Here is a 19,027-nt window from a genome sequence, read left to right as displayed (position 1 = left end):
TGAGGAGACCACATCTGTCTCTTCCCCTCTCTCTGCCATGTGTGGGCACAGTGAGAAGACAGCATCTATGAGTGCGGAGGGGGCTCTTCATCAGACACCAGATTGGCCGGCACCCTGATCCTGGACTTCCAGCCTCCAGAACGGTGAGAAACATGCTTGTTGTTCACACCCACCCCCATCCACAGTGTTCTGCAGCCCGAGCTGAGACAGACAGATGGTTAAGTGAGGTAACAGGTAAGAAAGTGCTCAGAACAGTGACTGGAACGTACTAGCGATCGATACATAATCGTTGTTACGACAACATTAGCACGGAGACGGACTATAAACGTTTAAGAAGAGCTTCCCACTCAGATTTTTAGTTATTTAATAATGCATTCAGTTGGAGTCCTCTGGCGCCAGAAGAAAACCAGTGGTGGGAAATGTCCAACAAGGCGGATGCACTCGGAACAGCAAACCACCTGCACTGGCTTCTCTGGAAAGCTTCACCCGTTACTTCTTTTCCAGCTTTCCCTCCCCAGGCAAGACGAGGCATCCCACCGCTTGGGAGGGGGTCCAGAAACCTTTGCATTTGCACACCTCCCAGAAGAGTGCCCCCTTCCCCTTCGGCGAGGAGCTTGGGTTCTGGAAAGCCCTCCACACCTGGCTACCAGGTGAGGGCTCAACCCTGACAGCATTATGCTCCCTGAAGCTCCAACAGTGTCTTTTTAATTTAGCAGAACTTTAAGAAACTAGAGGCTAATTTTCAGCTGAAGTGGAAGGAAACCACCACCCCTCCCCCCCACCAGCATAGCAGGAGCAGGACCCCAGACCCCCACGTCTGCCCCACCCGGTGCGACTCACCTTCGTACAGCCAGTCACTGAGACCGTTGTAGATCACGCCTTCCTTCCCAGTAGACACCACACGAATGGCCTGCTTCCCGACGTGTGCGCAGTAGTAGATGTTGTTTTCAAAGATAAATATCTAATTGGGAAGAGAGAAAACACAGTGTTAACCAATGAAGTGGCTATAAATAGGGTACTCGTAAGAAATCAGAAGTTGGGGATGTGGTTTGCATCTGCCTGGTGCATTTATCTGATAGGACAAAGGCAGCGTCAGGATCAGGTGGGGCTCACGCATGTATCGTGTGCGTTTCTGGTTAATCAGAGACTCCAGACTTCACACGGTTCACCCTATGCCATCTTTAGGTACGTTCATCCTGTGCCATCATTTTCCACGCGTGAACAGTTTGTGGTCTGATACTTTAGGCACTTGCACGTCAAATGTGTTGACTATTTCAGCTATTGTATTTTTCCTAGAAATTAAGATGGGTGAGCTGAAAAACTGGCCATCTGGCATTTATTCATTCGCTATTCATTAAAAATTATTTAGTGGTGCCTTCTCTGTGCCAATCACAGGAGGTGCGGTGATTAATGGGGTGGGACGTAGAATGGGCTTTTATTCTACTTAGAGTCTGGTAAAGAAGACAAACTTTACCAGGAAAATGTTCTGAGGGTGCAGGTGCAGCTCTGGGGACGTGTAACGGGAATCCCTAACTTAGGCCAAAGGATTCACTGAGAAAGTGATGGGCAAAACATTTTTTATCGCAGAAAAATACATCTAACACAAAACTTGCCACCATGACTGTGTTTGAGTGTCCGGTCCTGTGGCATTAAGTACATTCACACTGTCGTGCCTCCATCGCCACCACCACTTCCAGAACCTTCCATCTTCCCAAACTGAAACTCTGTCCCCATGAAACACTAGTCCCCATCCCTCCCCAGCCCCCCACACCCCGTTCCACTGTCTGTCTCCACTAATCTGGAGACTCTAAGCACCGCACGTAAGTGGAATCATACAATATCCGTCTTTCACTCAGCATAGAGTCCTCAAGGGCTACGGCAAGTGACAGGGTTTCGAGAAAGTGCTGCTCACGCTGAGGCCTCAGTGAAGACAGCACAGAGATGAGAAGCTGGTTACAGAGAAGAAGCGGTGTGAAAGCAGAGACCAAGCGGGCACAGGGTATTGGTGGAGGTGGACAGAGGCTCCTGCAGGCTGTCCTGTCAGGGGCATGGTGGCGGGGGGGGGGGCAGGGGAGGGCAGGTGCCCCACCAGCAGCAGGAAGCCCTTGATGGTGGCCTGAGAAGGGGAGCATCACAGTCAGATGAGAGTCTTCTGGCGATGAGAAGGAAGCGAGACCATGAATGGGGGACCGTGTGGCTGCCTGGCCATCTGAGGGTGCTGACAAGGGGACAGTGGGGGACACCAGCCAGGAGACAGCCGCTGACGGCATTGAGTGAACCAAGGTCTAGGCGAAGGGGTGACACGAAGCAAAGTTGTTCCTGACCTGCTGGGTGGTGGTGACCCAGTTGCGGAGAAGAGGATGGTCTGGGTCCGTGGTTCCTGAATGCTGATGGCCCCCGAGAATGATCCAGAGAGCTCTTAGAAACCCCACTGCCTGGTCCATCAGCCCAGCCCACTATCAGTATCGAGGGCTGAGAGCCAGGCATCAGGATTTTTAGAAAACACCCCACTCGATTCCAACCTGCAGACAAATTTACGATCTGTGACCCCAGAGAAACCTAAGGTCTCTTAAAGTAAGGACTTGCAGACAAAGCATTTGCGCTCTCCGAGGTGCTGACCGGCTCTGCCCTGTGTTTCTGTAGGAATCCCCGCTTCTGTGCCCGCAAGGCTTTGGACACACTGGTAGCAACTGGCCAAGTGCCGACTTCTACATATGGACCAGGAATGGGACTCAAATATGGTGCTTTTCTTTTCTTTGTTTTATTTTTTGTTTTATATTTTAGAGACGGGGGAGGGGCAGAAAGAGAGGAAAGAATGAATCTAAAGCAGGCTCCGTGCTCGGTGCAGAGCCTGATGCGGGCCTCAATGCCACAACCTTGGGATCATGACCTGAGCTGAAATCAAGAGTTGGATGCTCAACCGACTGAGCCACCCAGGCTCAGGCTTTTAATGAAATTCTAGAAAAACATACTGTCAGTGTCATTTAAGAGACCACAGAGACAGGGTATTTTGCAGAGTGCAGGAAAGGGTGGAAATATTAATTTTTTTTTATTGAAAATGCAAAAAAAGGCAATTTCCCCAGATGGTCCTCACTGACGGTAGATCTGAAAGGACCACCAAGTGTTAGTTTTCTGTTCTGGGCTCCTGGCGCTTACAGCATTCACTTCATCCCGAAACGAGTTGGAAAACTTCCAGACACAAGTATACATCCTAATTTAACTTCAGTAGCTGTTCTTATGAGTTTGCCTAAGGGTAAGATGTATTACTAGATTTTAACTTCTTTTATGTATTCTAAGCCTATAATAAATTTTTGAATTAAATCAGACTGCAGCCAATTAATATTTTGGGTGAGTAAAATTTGCTGTGATAGATGTTAAAACTTTTATCACCTTGGTTTTACTTTTAATGGAAGGAAATGAAAAGAAACAAGTTGTACCTAAGAGTGCGTTTTGCTTGGGAGACGTTTTACCTTTTCCTTCAGATGTTCCAGTGGAGCTCGGCTCAGAGGCGAGGGACGCGGTGTGGCTCTGTGAATGGTGGCACGGGGAGGGTAGGTGTTGGGGAGAGTGGCTGAGTTCTCCACTCTCCATGTTCTGTTCAGCACCCCGGCCATCACCTCGGGTCCTGATGCCCACGGGAGCACCTCACCTTCCTGGCCTGCGACCCCCACAGTCCCTGGCCTGGCCCCCGTGGTGCGAACACAGCCACTCCCCTCCTGCCGGGGGGTTTCTCACAACCTAGCCTGAGGTGGGTGGTGCCTCCCTGGCACATCCACTGGGAACAGGTGTTCCTGCTCCTGTCACCCCCTCCCCAAGTTCACCTCCTACTTGGCCGTCCTGATCAGTCTTTCCTAAAACACCACCTTTATCATGGCATTCTGTTACACAAAACCTGAAATGGCCTTCTGTTAACTGTGGAATAGAGTTGAGGCGTCTGGTCTGGGGTTCAAGACCCGACTGCCTCCCTTGGCCTCTCTCCCCTGCAGGATTTATGGTGGTCCGACAACATGCAGGGGCGCGAGGGTGACAGGCAGTCCATGGGGGCTCCCGTTTGCAGACGGGAGTCCAGATTCTACAGCGCTCAGTGTGCTCCAGGCCCCACGAGGGCGTCCAGAGCACGGGCTGTGGGGGCAGAGGATGTGCTACGTGACCTGGGCCCATTGCTGGCTTCCGTGTGCCTCAGTTTCTCCTGTCACTAGAGACGGTAACAACCTAGTCTCAGGTGGACAAGAAGAGTGAGTTGGCAAATTCAAAGCAATGCCCAGCACAAAGGATGGGCTCGCTAGCACATCTGCTACTGCTGTTGTATCATGTTGTTGTGCGATGATTACCACCGTCATCATTATAAAAACCCATTCTGTCTGGGGGGATTAGGAGAGGCTTCACGGGGGAGGTGACATCTGAGCTAGACCCTCAAGGATAAATGCTTTTAATTTTGATCAAGTCCAATTTACCTATTTTTTTTCTCTCATAGCTTGTGCTTTTTGTGTTCTATCTAAGAATCCTTTGCCAAAACCAAGGTCATGAGCATTGACCCCCCCCTGTTTTCTTCTAAGGTTTTATAGTTTTTGCTCTTAGTTTCGGGTCTATGATCCATTTTGAATTGTTTTTTGCATATGTTGGCCATGCATTTTCAAATGCTTTATAAACATTAATTCAGTTGAAAAAATAATGCTATAGACAGGCATGAGCCTTGTTTTGAGGATGCAAACACGAGCACGGGGAGGGTAAGTAACTTGACCAATGTCTTGTTGGCCAGGGGTCAGCAGGGGTTCAAACCAGGTGGTGTGGGGGTCGCAAAATGCCATGCCCAAGGTCACCAGGGAATCCGAGGAGGAGTCGGGATTGGAACCCAAGCAGGTCTGTGCTCTCAGCAGCTACAGCACACTGCCTCTTTATAGCGACTTGTTAAATAAACAAAAGGTGTGATTTCTAACCAGAAATGAACCAGAGACCACGGATACCTGTCTGAGCCACAGCGTCTCCTCACTCTCCCTCTGGCCACTTCTTCAGGCAATAGAACATGACTGGATGGCATACAGTTCACAGTGTCACTGTCACCAGGATTTTGCCAGCAGATACAGAAGCCATCACAGGGTGTTCCCTTACCTGGGTTTATTCAGGGGAGCCTGGGTCTAGTGCCGCATGACCCACTGGGCCACGCCAGCCTCAAGGCCCTGCTGGCTCCTAAATCCTATCAGCCAAGGCTCTAGAATCAGTTCCAGTGAAGGGGCCACCCACCTCTATAGCCTTCCCCGCTGTGGACACCTGGTTGGCAGCCGGGTCTGTGCACATTCTGTACCCCACAGCTGCTCCGGGACCAGTGAAAAGGCTCAAGTTTAGTCCGTGAAAAGGCTGCTGAGCCAGCAAAGCCCGCCCTCACCACCGCAGCCCTGCAATCCCAGGCACGGAACTCCGCCCTTGAGTCTTTCTTCCAGAAAGTGTTAGAAAATATCCTCCAAAGTGGCACGCCTGGGTGGCTCAGTCGGTTGAGCGTCCGACTTCAGCTCAGGTCATGATCTCACAGTCCGTGAGTTCAAGCCCCACGTCAGGCTCTGTGCTGACGGCTCGGAGCCTGGAGCCTGCTTTGGATCCTGTGTCTCCCTCTCTCTCTGCCCTCTGCTCTGCTCACACTCTGTCTCTGTCTCTCAAAAAGTGAATAAACGTTAAACAAAATTTTAGAAAATATCCCCCAAAGTAATGAGATGTACACAAAGCACAGGACGGTGACAAAGCGTGTTCTGTGGTCCTTACGTGGTGGTTTCCAAGCACCACAAGTGGCCGCTGGGGACACGGGGTTTTCTGGTGGGACAGAAGACAGTCCCCACGTCCTGCACACTGGTGATCCTGATGCCCTCCTCAATACCTTCTCTGTCCTCCTCACCTGGAGCTGTTTCCTCTGCTGTCTGCCCAAGTCCCGGTCACCCTGGGAGGCTCTGCTGGGCTCCGTCCTCCCAGAAGCCCCTGCATCGCCGTCCTCACTGTCCTGCCTCTGCTCACCGACACGCACGTGGCTGCATGTGGAGAGGGTTTTAAAGAGGGAGCATGAAGGTCAGGCAGAGAGGATGAGGGAGGTTAGAAGTGGGGCAGGATGGTCACATCCCACGGGCCAGCGGCAGCGCTTCCGGTGGATGCCGGCATGAGAGGAAGCTCTTTTCAGAAGTGACCAATCAGCAGAGACTTGAGGAGAGTTCGTTTCCTGCTCCTGCCCGGACTCGGCCACAGCAGCTGGTGGAGATGCTGACAGAGGAGCGGCCACGGGCCCTGGGGACACAGGGGAGGCGCCCCCAGAGGGACGCGGCCCTGGCTGTCCCTCCTAAAGACTCGCTGACCTCAGCAGCAGAGGCCGTGAAGAAAGGGCCGTCAGTGCGCGTCTCGGGGCGCAAGCTGGTGACAGCCTCCCTCAATGGCAGGTGCCGCAGCGGAAAGACTTAGGTCAAGTTTTCCCTCCTTGTGCACATGACCTGAGCAGACGGGGACAGCGGGCTACACACCTTCGTACCCCATGTTTCTCCTCTTGGTTCATCAGTCTTCTCAGCTGACAAGACTCCAGTTGACAGAACTGGGCCTGAGTGCTGTCTCCTCGGCACCCCTGCCGCCCTCCCCTCCACTCTGGGGGCCACGTTACTCTGTGTGTGATCAGACACGATTATCTTTTTTGATGAAATAAATTTAAATTAATTTCACGAGAACTTGCAGGGTGGAAGTTTTGCTGGCATCCTGGCCCACCCAGCTCACCTGGGAGCCCCAGACTCCAAGCGCATCACCGTGCTTCTAGAGAGGGTGGGGAGCGGTCCAGACGACGCCCAACAGACGAGATCTAGCCCGGGGTGGGAGGAGGCCGTCACTCCTTAATTCACAACCAAAAAAGGAAACTTTTGGAAAGCAGAATTTGTGGAATATTTCCAGATCAAAGGCAAGGAAACTAAAAAGTCCAGAGATGTTAAAAAAGAAGAAGAAGAAAAAGAGGAGAAGGTGCCAGGGGATTTTCTGGATGGAGCGGAAACGCAGACAGAAGGCCTTTAACAGAAGAGGCCCGAACTCCGTGGCAGAGGGCGAGGGCGGCAGCCTGGGGCACGTCCCTGTTTATGGAGGAGGTAGATGGCAGAGAGGCCTCCGAGCTTTCATGTGATGGGAATACCCACGCTGGGGTCCCCCTATCTCACAGGTTGCAGGGCGCCATCGGGAGGGGCCGTCGGGTCCCAAACGGTCTCGTAATTCACATCAACACCACACTCCATCCACATCACGGTGGCGAGTGCTCTGAAGAGAAGGCCGAGCAGGTGTACGGGGGCTCTTCCTCCTCGTTGGAAAACCATATTAACGCCGGCTTTAACACACATCAGCTGACCAGATCCTTCTTTCCATATGGTGTCGTTCTACTGTTCCTCCCTCCCCCGCGCCGGCAGGATGAAGCATCCAGTATCTCTTCCCATCCAAACCTCCTCTTGCCAGGCCCCCCTCTCTGCTGTTCCCAAATCAGCCCCACTCATTCCTGCTGGGTAAGGCCCACAGCACCTGCTGGGACTCCCTCCCAGCCCGGCCAGATCCCCCTCTATCCCCAGGCGCAGCAGAAGCTTCTCCCCTACGTTCCTGGGCTCACCCCGCCCTCAGGACTTTGCTGGCACTTTCTGGTCCATTTCACCTCTGCTGCCACACAGAGATGTCTCCCCTTCAGCATCCACGGGTCCTTCTCCACAGTCCCCGTGAGAGTCCAGTAGGGCAGGGATGCGCGTCCCCAACCCTTCTTCTCCCTCAGCATCCGTAACAGGACCGTGCGTCCAGCCCTACTCCACAAGGACATGGATTCGTTTTCAAACAACTAGTTGGCAAAAGTATTTCTTCTATGGATTTGCTTTTGCTTCATCTTGATTCATGGAGACCAATTCCTTCCCTCGTTTCTGGGCATTTTGGTTCTTCTGCTATCCTTGCAGTAGAAGGTGCGAGCCATACATACAGCGATTTTAGCACATCCCTTGCCCCCAGACACATTCTGATTTTAAATAGAGATTTCATGAAATACAAACCAAACAGGCTGAAAATATAACGTATATTTCACTATTCTTTTATAAAACACATATTTTTATTAGTGTGACTTAAAAGTTTTTTAATATTTATTTTTGAGAGAGACAGAGAGAGAGAGAGACAGACAGACAGACAATGAGTGGGGAAGTGGCAGACAGAGAGGGAGACACAGAATCCAAAGCAGGCTCCAGGCTCTGAGCTGTCAGCACAGAGCCTGACGCAGGGCTCAAACCCACAGACCACGATATCATGACCTGAGCCAAAGTTGGATGCTTGACCGACTGAGCCACCCTGGTGCCCCTAATCCTAGTTTTTAATAAGCACTTTTGACTTATTATGGTTTATATACTCATGGTTACAGTAATTTTTAAAGTTTATTTATTTATTTTTGAGAAAGAGAGTGAGTGTGGGGGCGGGGAGGGGCACAGAGAGGAAAAGAGAGAGAATCCCAATCAGGCTCCATGCTGTCAACGCAGAGCCCAACATGGGGCTCAGTCTCACGAACTGTGATATTGTGACCTGAGCTGAGATCAAGAGTTGGACACTTAACAGATTGAGCCACCTAGGCATCCTATGGTAACAATAAATTCTTTACGAGTTCAATTAATTGGAAATCTCTGGAGGAATGTGAACTTTCAGTTAAACAAGTTTTCAGGGTGAATTCTCTAATTAAAGATCTTTCTAATTTCAATGTTTAGAGAAGTATTTCCATATTTTCCTACTTTTGGGATATATTAGATAGAATGAGGTATACAGCATGGAATTGGTGTTGAGTAGGGAACTTGAGTTGCCTAAGCTCATCGGCATAAATATGTATTCTCATTGCCTAGAACTGTTGCTGTAGTTGTAGACGAATGGATTGGGTTGAACCTATACCTGTCCTCAGAGTTGTTTTCCCTGATGCTGTTGGTACAACCCTTTTCCACGTAAGTAGTACATAGAAAAACCAATATTTAGTGTATGAGTTAGCTGGGTTTAGACTAATTGAATCTTTGACTTGTTTTGGAATCTGAAAACCTAATAAAACTTCAGCTGACTCGGTAGAAATCAACATTTGTCTGTGTGAGTGTGTGTATTAAGTGCTAATTGATACCCTCAGTATTTCTAAACTGGATTCGCAGTAGAGGACAATAACACACATCTCCACACGTTCGAGGGGTGGTTACAATAAAGCTCAAAGTGACATTCATGGCTAAAGAGGGAGCTAATTATCTCAGGAACCAAGGATGAGATAATTACTGTAATTGGGTGCAACTTAGCTCTTAGTTCTGGAAAATCAAGGCCAATAGGGAAGCATATTGAACAGCTCAGTGCTTGGCAAAAAGATAGCAACACAGGTCAGGGCAGAATGAAGAAGAGGAGGGAACATGGGGCTTGAAGCAGAAATCTAAATTCTAGCTGAGACTGCCATCTAGCCAGCTTCACATGGGCCACCTGCTGAGCCTCCCGTCCTTCACTGTAAATGCGAGGGTCTCTATGATTTCCCCTATCTTCTACATTGTTCAACAATGCTCAACGTTCACAGTGAGGCCAGCATGTTACTATCAAGGGGAACATGGACTCTCCATTTAGCAGTTGAAAAACCTCAATTATGATACTCTCCTAGGTTTCTTTAACTGACATGGCATGGACTTCCTAATCTCAAGAAGCCATTCCGATAACACTATTTACTAACTGCTTCTTGCCTCGTTTCCACTTCTCGAGTTATCCTATTTCCTGAACAAACACAATTTTACTCATGTTTCCATAATAAATAAGGATGAAAGATCCCATTATACAGGGCATGAAATTTAATTCCTAGGGTGAAACACAGACCTGTTCGGATGGGGCATGGAGTTACTACCACCTACCACTGGTTCAGCAGTGATCATAAGGATGTTATGTATTTCTAAAGGAAACTAGGTAATCTTCACTGCATTCTAAGGTACACTTCACTTCCATTCTAACCCCACAGGACATACTACACACAGTTAACTCACATTACTGGAACTACACACAAATAGAACACGTCACCAGAACATGGAAATTCTGTCTCTAAATCTTGCAGCCCGGTCAACATATCTTTTAGGAGACTCTAGTAAATAAGCAAAATGCCGACCGGAGAGGCCAGTACATCCCTGGGAGGCTGCCACTGGCCATATGCATGTTTCTATAGGGCTTTAATTTCGAGGTATACCACAAAAGTAACCTCTGGTCCCTTGAATGGCTTCATCAACAGGTCCCGTAACAGCAAGTTAGAACCACCAACTCGTGGATTAAAAAAAACTGTTCTGCATTTAGAACTTAATGGTGGTCCGGTCCACATAGAGCTTGATTTTCTGCTAACTTTGTTTCTATTTCCCTGGACAGCTGGTATGGGTAGACAGGGACTCTAAAGGTTTATGACACGTTGCATCTGGGCGAGGAGAACTGTATATACTGAGTGGAAGCCGTAGCCGTGACTTCCCGGGTGCGTGGCTCCAGAGGGGCATTGGGCAGGGAAGATGCCACACCCGCCTATGGGCTCCTGTCTACCGAGCTGTCATCTGGCAGGGAGAACGGGGGAGGTAGTGGCTGCTTACGGCTGTGGGGGCACTGCCGCACGCGGTCCTGCAGGAGAGGAACCCCTAGTACCACCCGCTGGCCAACAGTTCCTGTCCGTACTCCTGAGGGTCAAGTGGATGACTACCACGGCCATTTGTGGACTTCCAAGTCAGCATATTTGCTCCATTGATACAAGACCCCCACAGGGGTCTCAGAGCGGCCCTAAGGCTCCTTGGGCATCCCGTCTTCCCAGGATGGTGGGCATTGCAAGTCTTTCCCGGAGTGAAGTTACTACGGAGTAATTACAAGAAAGGCTATGTGCCAGCACTAAAGGAGGGCACAGTAAAACAGTGCTGGGTTTCTTTGAAGAGCAAACCGGCTGGCCGAGATCAAGCCATTTGTCTATGAGGGCAGCAAACCCCACAACCTCAGACCACACATGTTCACCATTATCACAGCATATACAGAAAAAAGGAAAAATGTCACAATCCTACAAGCCGCGTGCATACACAAAATATGACTATTAACAGAAGCTTTGTTGTATTTGATTCCCTCCTAGATGTGTGTGCGCATGCACGAAATCTAGTTTTTAATAAAACTAAGGTCATACAGCATGTGCAGTTAAGATTTATATCAATAATGCTTTTGTGTCACAAAGTATCCCTGACACGTGCCTTCTGGAGATTCACTAGGGGCAATGCCTTTATGGTCCTGTTGTCTGGCACAATTCTGTTTTTATTACAATAAAAATGCTACCACTGCATCTTTGTGGTAAAACCTTTGCTTATATCTCCACTATCTCCCTAGAATAAATTCCTGTGAGTGGAAATCATGAATCACACTCACTGTGCAATTAAAAAAAAAACAGGTAAAGGACATGCATGGATGCATCACAGAACCACACAAAGTACTGGAAAATACAGAAGCGTTTGTACTCGCTCATAACAAATAGAAATCCTATTGCAGAGGGACTACTTTGTTTATCAAATTGTCAGAGACTGAACAACAATGATCCCCAACATTGCTAAGTATGCAGGGCGCTCTCTGGACGGGAACAGAGACTGAGAGAACATTTACAAAAAGCAGTCGGCAAAGCTCATCAAAGGAGACTTTTTTGTGTGTAGATTATGTGAGAAAGACTTGGAAATAAAGTATAATTGGCCCGTTCAAACCATATGCACTGGAAACTGATGACAGCAGGAAGCAGCTGCCTCTGAACCAGGATAACAACAAACACACTCACAGGTGCTGATGCGCCTTCCCCCCCACCCCCCTGTCAACGACCCCAGGCTGCGGAGCCCTTCTCAAGGTCAGGAGCTGACCAGTCAGTCTGTAGATTAAATGAATTCTTTACTTGCTCTGGTTTGCTCCTGTCACTTGTATTTTGGCCATTCCTCTGCTCAACTGGGCAAGGAAGTGACCCTCCAGTCTCCTAGTTTATAATCCCCTCTGGAGAGTGGATGGGTGGAGGGATGCCAAGGCTGTTGGTCAATGGGAGGCTTTAAGATTCTTGGTAATTCAACCCTTCTGCGCTGCTGGAGGGATTGCAAGCTGGTGCAGCCGCTCTGGAAAACAGTGTGGAGGTTCCTCAAAAAATTAAAAATAGAATTACCCTACAACCCAGCAATTGCACCACTCGGTATTTATCCAAAGGATATAAAAATGCTGATTCAAAGGGGCACCTGCACCCCAATGATTATAGCAGCGCTATCGACAATAGCCAAAGTATGGAAAGAGCCCAAATGTCCATCGACTGGTGAATGGATAAAGAAGATGTGGTATATACATATACAATGGAATACTACTCAGAGATCGAGAAGAATGAAATCTTGCCATTTGCAATAATGCAGATGGAACTAGAATGTATTATGCTAAGCGAAATAAGTCAGGCAGAGAAAGACAAATACCGTATGCTTTCACTCATATGTGGAATTTAAGAAACAAAAACAGATGAACACGGGAGAAGAGAAGGAAAAATAAAATAAGATAAAAACAGAGAGGGAGGCAACCCATAAGAGACTCTTAAATACAGAGAACAGACTGAGGGTTGCTGGAGGGAGGAGGGGGAGGGATGCGCTAGGTGGGTGATGGGCATTGAGGAGGGCACGTGTTGGGATGAGCGCTGGGGGTCGCACATAAGGGGTGACCTTGGTTCTACTCCTGCAACCAATCTTGGTTCTACTCCTGCAACCAAGACTACACTGTATGTTAGCTAACCTGAATTTAAACAAATAAACATTTTAAAAAAGATTCTAGGTAATTCTTATTCAATTCAGGGGTGTCTCCATCACTTGACAAACACCCACTCAAGCATCTCCGATGCGCCAGGCTGGGTGCTAAACACGTGCGATACAGGACCACAGCTGATCTGTGCGGTGAACACAACTGTTTACCTGTGTGACCGCTTCGTATTTCCCAGTTAATTCATCAGCCTGAAATTCAGAGCACCTGGTTCTGGCCCAGGCAGCTGTGGGTCATGGCGAGAATCGCTTAACTGCTCTGCCTTTGGATTTCCCCACCCGCAAAACCCAGATAAGCCCACCGGCCGCACCTGCAGGAGATAATTTAGGGGAGAAAACCTTGAAGGTCATGAAGCACGTTTAAAGGTAATGTATTATCAGTAGCACATGCATCATCAGCCCAGCTGATCCTTCCTACGGACGACACCGCTCTGATAACAGGGTCTCTGCAGGTTCTTACACATCGTCCCGCAAAAATCAGGGCCACACATTACATCCCACGTCCACTCGAGCAAATTAATACAGGATTTAATGCCACAGGGCAGAGTTCAGTACCAGGAAAGAAAAAGTCTTGTAGATCATCTAGGCTACCCTTCTTACTGGAAAGTACTCACATTTTTCATCCTTTCAAAATGTCAACCCAAATCAAGACGAAACATCAGAAACCCCACCGTAACGACCCTCCCGTCAAGCGGCCTTCAAACATCAAGGAGAAGCTTCCTTTTCAAAGTCACCCACCCAGAAAAATCCCTCAGTGTCTTATCACCTGCAGAAGACACATTTAACCTGGAGAGTTCTGACGTGTTGTTTTTTCAGAGCTGAGGGAGGGGTCTCAAATCAAACGATGCTCCTGTGCATTTGACAGACCTCATTCAGGGTCCACCGTGACGCTACTGACCTCCACACGGGAACTAAAGAGTTTCACAGCTGACCAAACGGATGCGATGCTCCTAGCGGGTCCAGGAACACAGAGCAGCGGCCGCGAGTCTCTGAGGCTCCAGGGCCGCCCAGGGTGGCCTGGCTGGGCTTCCTGAAATTCCCGAGGCTGGGAAAGGGCAAAGCACCCAACATGGCCTGGGCAGTGGGCTCCTCAGACGAAGACTGGAGTGGGGAAAGGAAGGGCGAGCGGAGGCTGGCCAGGTGGAGGAGGTGCAGAGCCTTGTGGGAGACAGAGGCATGTGGGGACGTCTGGTGGTGCCCCCTAGCGGGAGGCTGGGGTGGCCGGTCAAGGCTGACAGTGTCGAAGATGCAGGGAAGGGGCAGGGAGAGCTAACGCAGGTCCTGCCGTCCACGTTAATGCCCACGTGCTTTCCTCTAAGAACAGGGAACCTGGAGGGCTCCGTGGTCACCGTGGTTGTCGGCTGCCCTGCGTGAGGGAGAAGATGGGCAACGTGCCTCCCACGACCACCCACTGCTGTGTAGGGGCAGGGGCGGCGAGTGGACAAGGGCCCCAGTGGGGTAGTCCAGCCGGGGGACAACGGCGGCTCGGGCTGGGTGTTGGCCGTGGGACCGTCGCGCTGCAGGCAAATCCCCAGGTGTGGTGGTGCCTGGACACAGACGATGGGAGAGGCAGGGTGAAGGACACATGTGAGTGGACGCGTGGTGGCACCCACTGGGGACCCCTGCGGCAGGTCGGGTGGGAAACCGCGATCCCACCTTGGATGCAGGAAACGGACAGTCTACGTGGATACGCACACTCACCAACGGCCTTCAGAGAGGCTTGTCTCAGGCTGCAGGTGATGTGAGTTGCACATATACTTACCACGAAAACAGCTCGTCGACCCTGAGCGACCCTGAGCCATTGTGGGACCCTGCTTCTTCTTTCCCCTTCCATCTTTCGTGGCACCACAGCCCATGCCTTAACCCTGTGTGGTCCGCGGGAGCCCCTGGACAGGGACACGCCAGCCAGGGCATTCCCGGTCCCCGGTCCCGGTCGGGGAGGGGGTCCCTTAACACCTCGCCTCGCTGGCCAGCGGGAAATGTCAGGACGTCGCCCATCAGAGGTATCAGTGCCAACTGCTCATCAAGCTGTCTTTCTTCAAAGGGTTCCGCACGGGAGGGCCACTTAAAAGCCACACAAAGGACCTCTAACAGGCTTCTAGGGCGTGTGACAAACTGCTGGAGAGAGGGCCTCTGACCCTTCTCCAAGGGAGACGGCCCCCTGTGCTCCAGATGAGAATGCTCTCAGGTGCGCTGTGATCTCTAGAATGGTTGTAGCTGCTCTGTGGCAAATGCTGATCTCTCAACAAAAGGACAACTGTATTTACTGCCTCAGCCTTAAGAGAATACTCGCTTCTGTTTTACATCTGGATGTCTTGGCTAACCCCTTGGTGGCGATCTCCACTTTCCATTGGCCTAGACTGAAGCAGTTCCTCCCTATTCCCGTGACTCTGGGGCTGTCTGTATTCCAAGGACTCTCCCCCCCAGCCACAGTGATGCTCAGAGGTGGGTGCGTGTCCCACACAGTGACCAGCACTTTCCTGATGCAGTTTTGAGCCTCGTGGCTTCTTGCCTCTGGGTCCTGGTGTAGAGGGATACAGACCTGGAAGTCCTAGGGTTATTTGTATTCCTGACCCCGCAGAAAGTATCTATTTATGGTAGGAGACGGTGAAATAAACACCCAAAGGGAAACAGACAGGAGGAGAGATGCAGGAGAAAAAGGGAAAGCAGGAACGCAAGACAGGTAGAAGGAGAGACAGGTGCACACCCGAGGATTTGCTCCAGCACCTGGATACAGCTATGCCTGATGCCAATCCTGCCTCTGCCTATCCTTGGCATGTAAGAGACTTTCTTCTTTGTTTACTCCAGTTTAACTTGGAATTCTGTTCCTTATAACTGAGAAATCCTAGCAATATATACACTTCTTTTGCTACAGGTACTCTGTTGGCACGGTCTGCCTCTCTCCCTCCTCTGCTAAGCCCTTCCTGTGTAGGCACTGTGGACAATGACAGGTCTTTGTCCTCCAGGAGCTCATGTCCGGTCCAGGCACATTCTCGCCCATGCTTAGGAAGATATATACAAAAGTACGTCAGACAACTAATGCCTCGTGTGCTGCACCAACTCTCAGCATTCTGGATTCTGGATGAGGTCTCATCCCTACAGTTTCCAAGGAATAGCTATGAGGCTTTTATTTTTTCTGGCTCACTGAAGGCGGCATCTGATGCAATCCAGACATCCATAAACCTCGGAGGCTGGCAGTCGCAGAGATAAGGGTAAATCAACAGAAGGGATGCTAGGAGGGTGGACGGTCTGGTGGGTAAAGCACTGACGTGGCCGTGAAAGACCACTTTTTAAAAAAAAAAAATTTTTTAACGTTTATTTATTTTTGAGACAGAGAGAGACAGAGCACGAACGGGGGAGGGTCAGAGAGAGAGGGAGACACAGAATCGGAAACAGGCTCCAGGCTCTGAGCCATCAGCCCAGAGCCCGGCGCGGGGCTCGAACTCACGGACCGCGAGATCATGACCTGAGCCAAAGTCGGACGCTTAACCGGCTGAGCCACCCAGGCGCCCCGAGACCACTTTTGAATCAACCTGCTTCAGCCCAAGCACAACCAACTCCTGGAGCATCCCTCCCTGGCTCTGTTCAGCCTCCAGAACTCTCAGCTTAGCTTGAGTCCGAATGCCCTGAAGTGTCGACTCTGCTTCATGTATGTCTCCTCTGCCTCGCACCCACCCCTCCCTCCCCAGGACGAAACTCTCCTTTTACGCTGAATCCCCACTAACTATAATCTCTAAGAACATGGAGACCTGATCTGTGGTTTTTTTTTTTTTTTCATGCCCACATCAGAACCTTGCAGATAGTTGGTGCTAAATATTTGTTGATTAGTAGAATCATACCAATGATTCTAAAAGTAATAACTACTATTTGTCGAGGGCTCACTAGGGTGCCAAGCATTGGCAGATGCTCTGTATATATTTATTTTTATTTCATATTCATATACGATTTGTTAGTCAAACATTGTCCTAAGCACTTTCAAATATTAATTTACTAAGTCCTCTGAGACAGGCATTATTCTGGATTATTTTTTCCTTTTCAGGGATAAGGAAAGCAGGACTCAGAAAGGTCACATCTGCTCAACATGGTGCATCTTGTTGGTTGGAAAGCCAGGGCTTGGGCAACGCAATCTCACAGCCCATGATCTATGGCCTCTCCTCGTCCAGACACGAGAGACAGAAAGAGAGTGAGCGCACGCACGGTGGGGGAGGGGCAGAGAGAGAGGGAGACCCAGAATCCGAAGCAGGCTCCTGGCTCTGAGCCGTCAGCACAGAGCCCGACGCGGGGCTTGAACCCACAAACCATGAGATCATGACATGACCAAGGGCAGACGGAGCCACCCAGGCGCCCCTTTCCCCTTTCTGGGCCTTTCTGTATGCAGTCCAAATACAAATGACCCCTGGCGGCCAGCAAGGAGAATCAGCTTGCAGGGAAACCTTACCCAGAGTTCTCTGGTTGGAACACCTGAGCCATACCAGGGGTGTGAACTATAGTGTGCTGGATGTGAGGGTATGTCGAAGCCACAGGCACCCTTCTTGGACACGCCAGCTCATCCCATCCAGACACATTCCCTCTGATGTTTCTGGACGACCCTGCTCGGAACTTACTCTTCTCCAAGGTGATGTGAAAAACAGCCAAGCTTCTCTTCAGCATCAAGGGGCTCATTATCTAGTCTGTGGATTATTCAAGGTCTTTGAAGCTTCTATTTCCTCCTCCAGAGCTGAATACTGCTCATTAGCACCTCCCCAGAGGGCGGGCAGGGGAGCGAGAGAGAGTCTGGCTCAGCCTGGCACTTCTCACAAGACCGGGGTGGGGACAGGAGGTGGCGGGGGGGGGGGGGGGGGAGGACTCACACAAACACTGTCCTGCCGCCCGCACCCTCCACCCCAGATATCTCGTCTTCTAGTATTTACACAGTAATAGGCAATGAAAGATAAATGGACCAGGACCAGGTAACTCACAAGAAAAGATAGCATGAGTATTCATTTATGGAGAACAATCAGTTTACTATGAAATACATGCAAATTCAATCAACCATGGATATAATTAAATATACGCAGACTTAAATAGCTATGCGATTGGATTATATTAGCAAAGATTTTTTTGAAATCATAGAATCACCAATATTTTTTTTAAATGATAAAGCCTGATGTTGCCGGTGAATATACAGTAAGAAGGAGTGAGCACCACACATAAGACAATTTGTAATTCTGTGTGGAGGCCCTCGGTAAAGGGTTCGTATTTTCTGACTCAGTGATTCCACATCAGGAACAGTTCAGGCCCAAAGGTATTCTATGCCATCAATTCTAATACGGAATATTATAAAGACTCTAGATGCCCAACAAGAGATTGGTTACTTAAATTTCTATAAATCCATTCAATGAAGTATTACATAACTATTAAAATTATGTGTACAGGCATTTAATTGCACAAAAGGCTAATTGCATTGTAATAAGCAAAAAGGGTGGGTTCTAAAGCTACTTAAAATTGTGGCTCTTTATGGCTGATGGAGTCACGCAGGCGCCTCAGATTTCCCTGTCTTATGTGTATACACACATCTGCACACAAGCCATCACATGCACGTACACATATAACTATTCCGGTGTCACCGGACAGAGTGTTTCAGGAGAGTCTCGTTTTTGCTCATAAGTCAGAACCTTCCAGGGCCTTCTAGATTCATAGGAGCCACGTGACTGTGACAAGTGACAGGGAGCTCTATGCCTGGAGCTGGGGAGGAGGGGTGGCCAGGAGAGGCTCTCGTTATCTGATGTCACACATCGGGTTCTCACACCTATGGACAGACTTCTCTTGAGGGCAGACGTGGTGGGAACCTTGCCTACTGGACCCCAGTGCTGTGCCTGGTTCAGAAGGGGCCCCCCAAGTCAGTCACACATGTCTCCCACAGCTCGGGAGGCTGGCTCGGCTGAATGAGGACATCTTTGAGCTCAGCAGGGAGCGTGTGATGAAATATTTTAATATGCAGTCGACCTTCTGCTGTGAGCTTGGTAATTAGCACTTCTGAAAAATCAGTGCACTCCAAAATTTTAGCAAAATGAAAATGTTAATTAAGAAAGCCAAATTTCAAACTCCTTATCATATCAGGAGACGTCCCAGCTGCATGATATCGCTCGGTGTTCTGCAGACGGGGCTTGGGGGAGGCGTCACAGAACCACGTCAGCGGAGGTCCTCCTTCACGACATGCCAGCCCTCCCGCCACCTTCCTGAGAGCCAGCGCAGGGCTT

The 19,027-nt window shown here is 49.7% G+C and overlaps 1 protein-coding gene across 2 annotated transcripts in view; it reads right to left on the bottom strand.

Moving 5' to 3' along the window:
• The window catches only part of DPP6 (dipeptidyl peptidase like 6), a 729,761-nt gene that overhangs the window by 129,707 nt on the left and 581,027 nt on the right, over nucleotides 1–19,027 (bottom strand). For both annotated transcript variants that reach the window (XM_030308879.1, XM_030308880.1), the window contains exon 8: nucleotides 841–961. In XM_030308879.1, coding sequence (XP_030164739.1) covers nucleotides 841–961 — 121 coding nt within the window. The remainder of the gene's footprint in view (nucleotides 1–840; nucleotides 962–19,027) is intronic.

This window comes from Lynx canadensis, chromosome A2 (assembly GCF_007474595.2).
Source record: "Lynx canadensis isolate LIC74 chromosome A2, mLynCan4.pri.v2, whole genome shotgun sequence".
Lineage (NCBI taxonomy): Eukaryota > Metazoa > Chordata > Mammalia > Carnivora > Felidae > Lynx > Lynx canadensis.
This window is presented reverse-complemented; position numbering and strand designations above follow the sequence as displayed.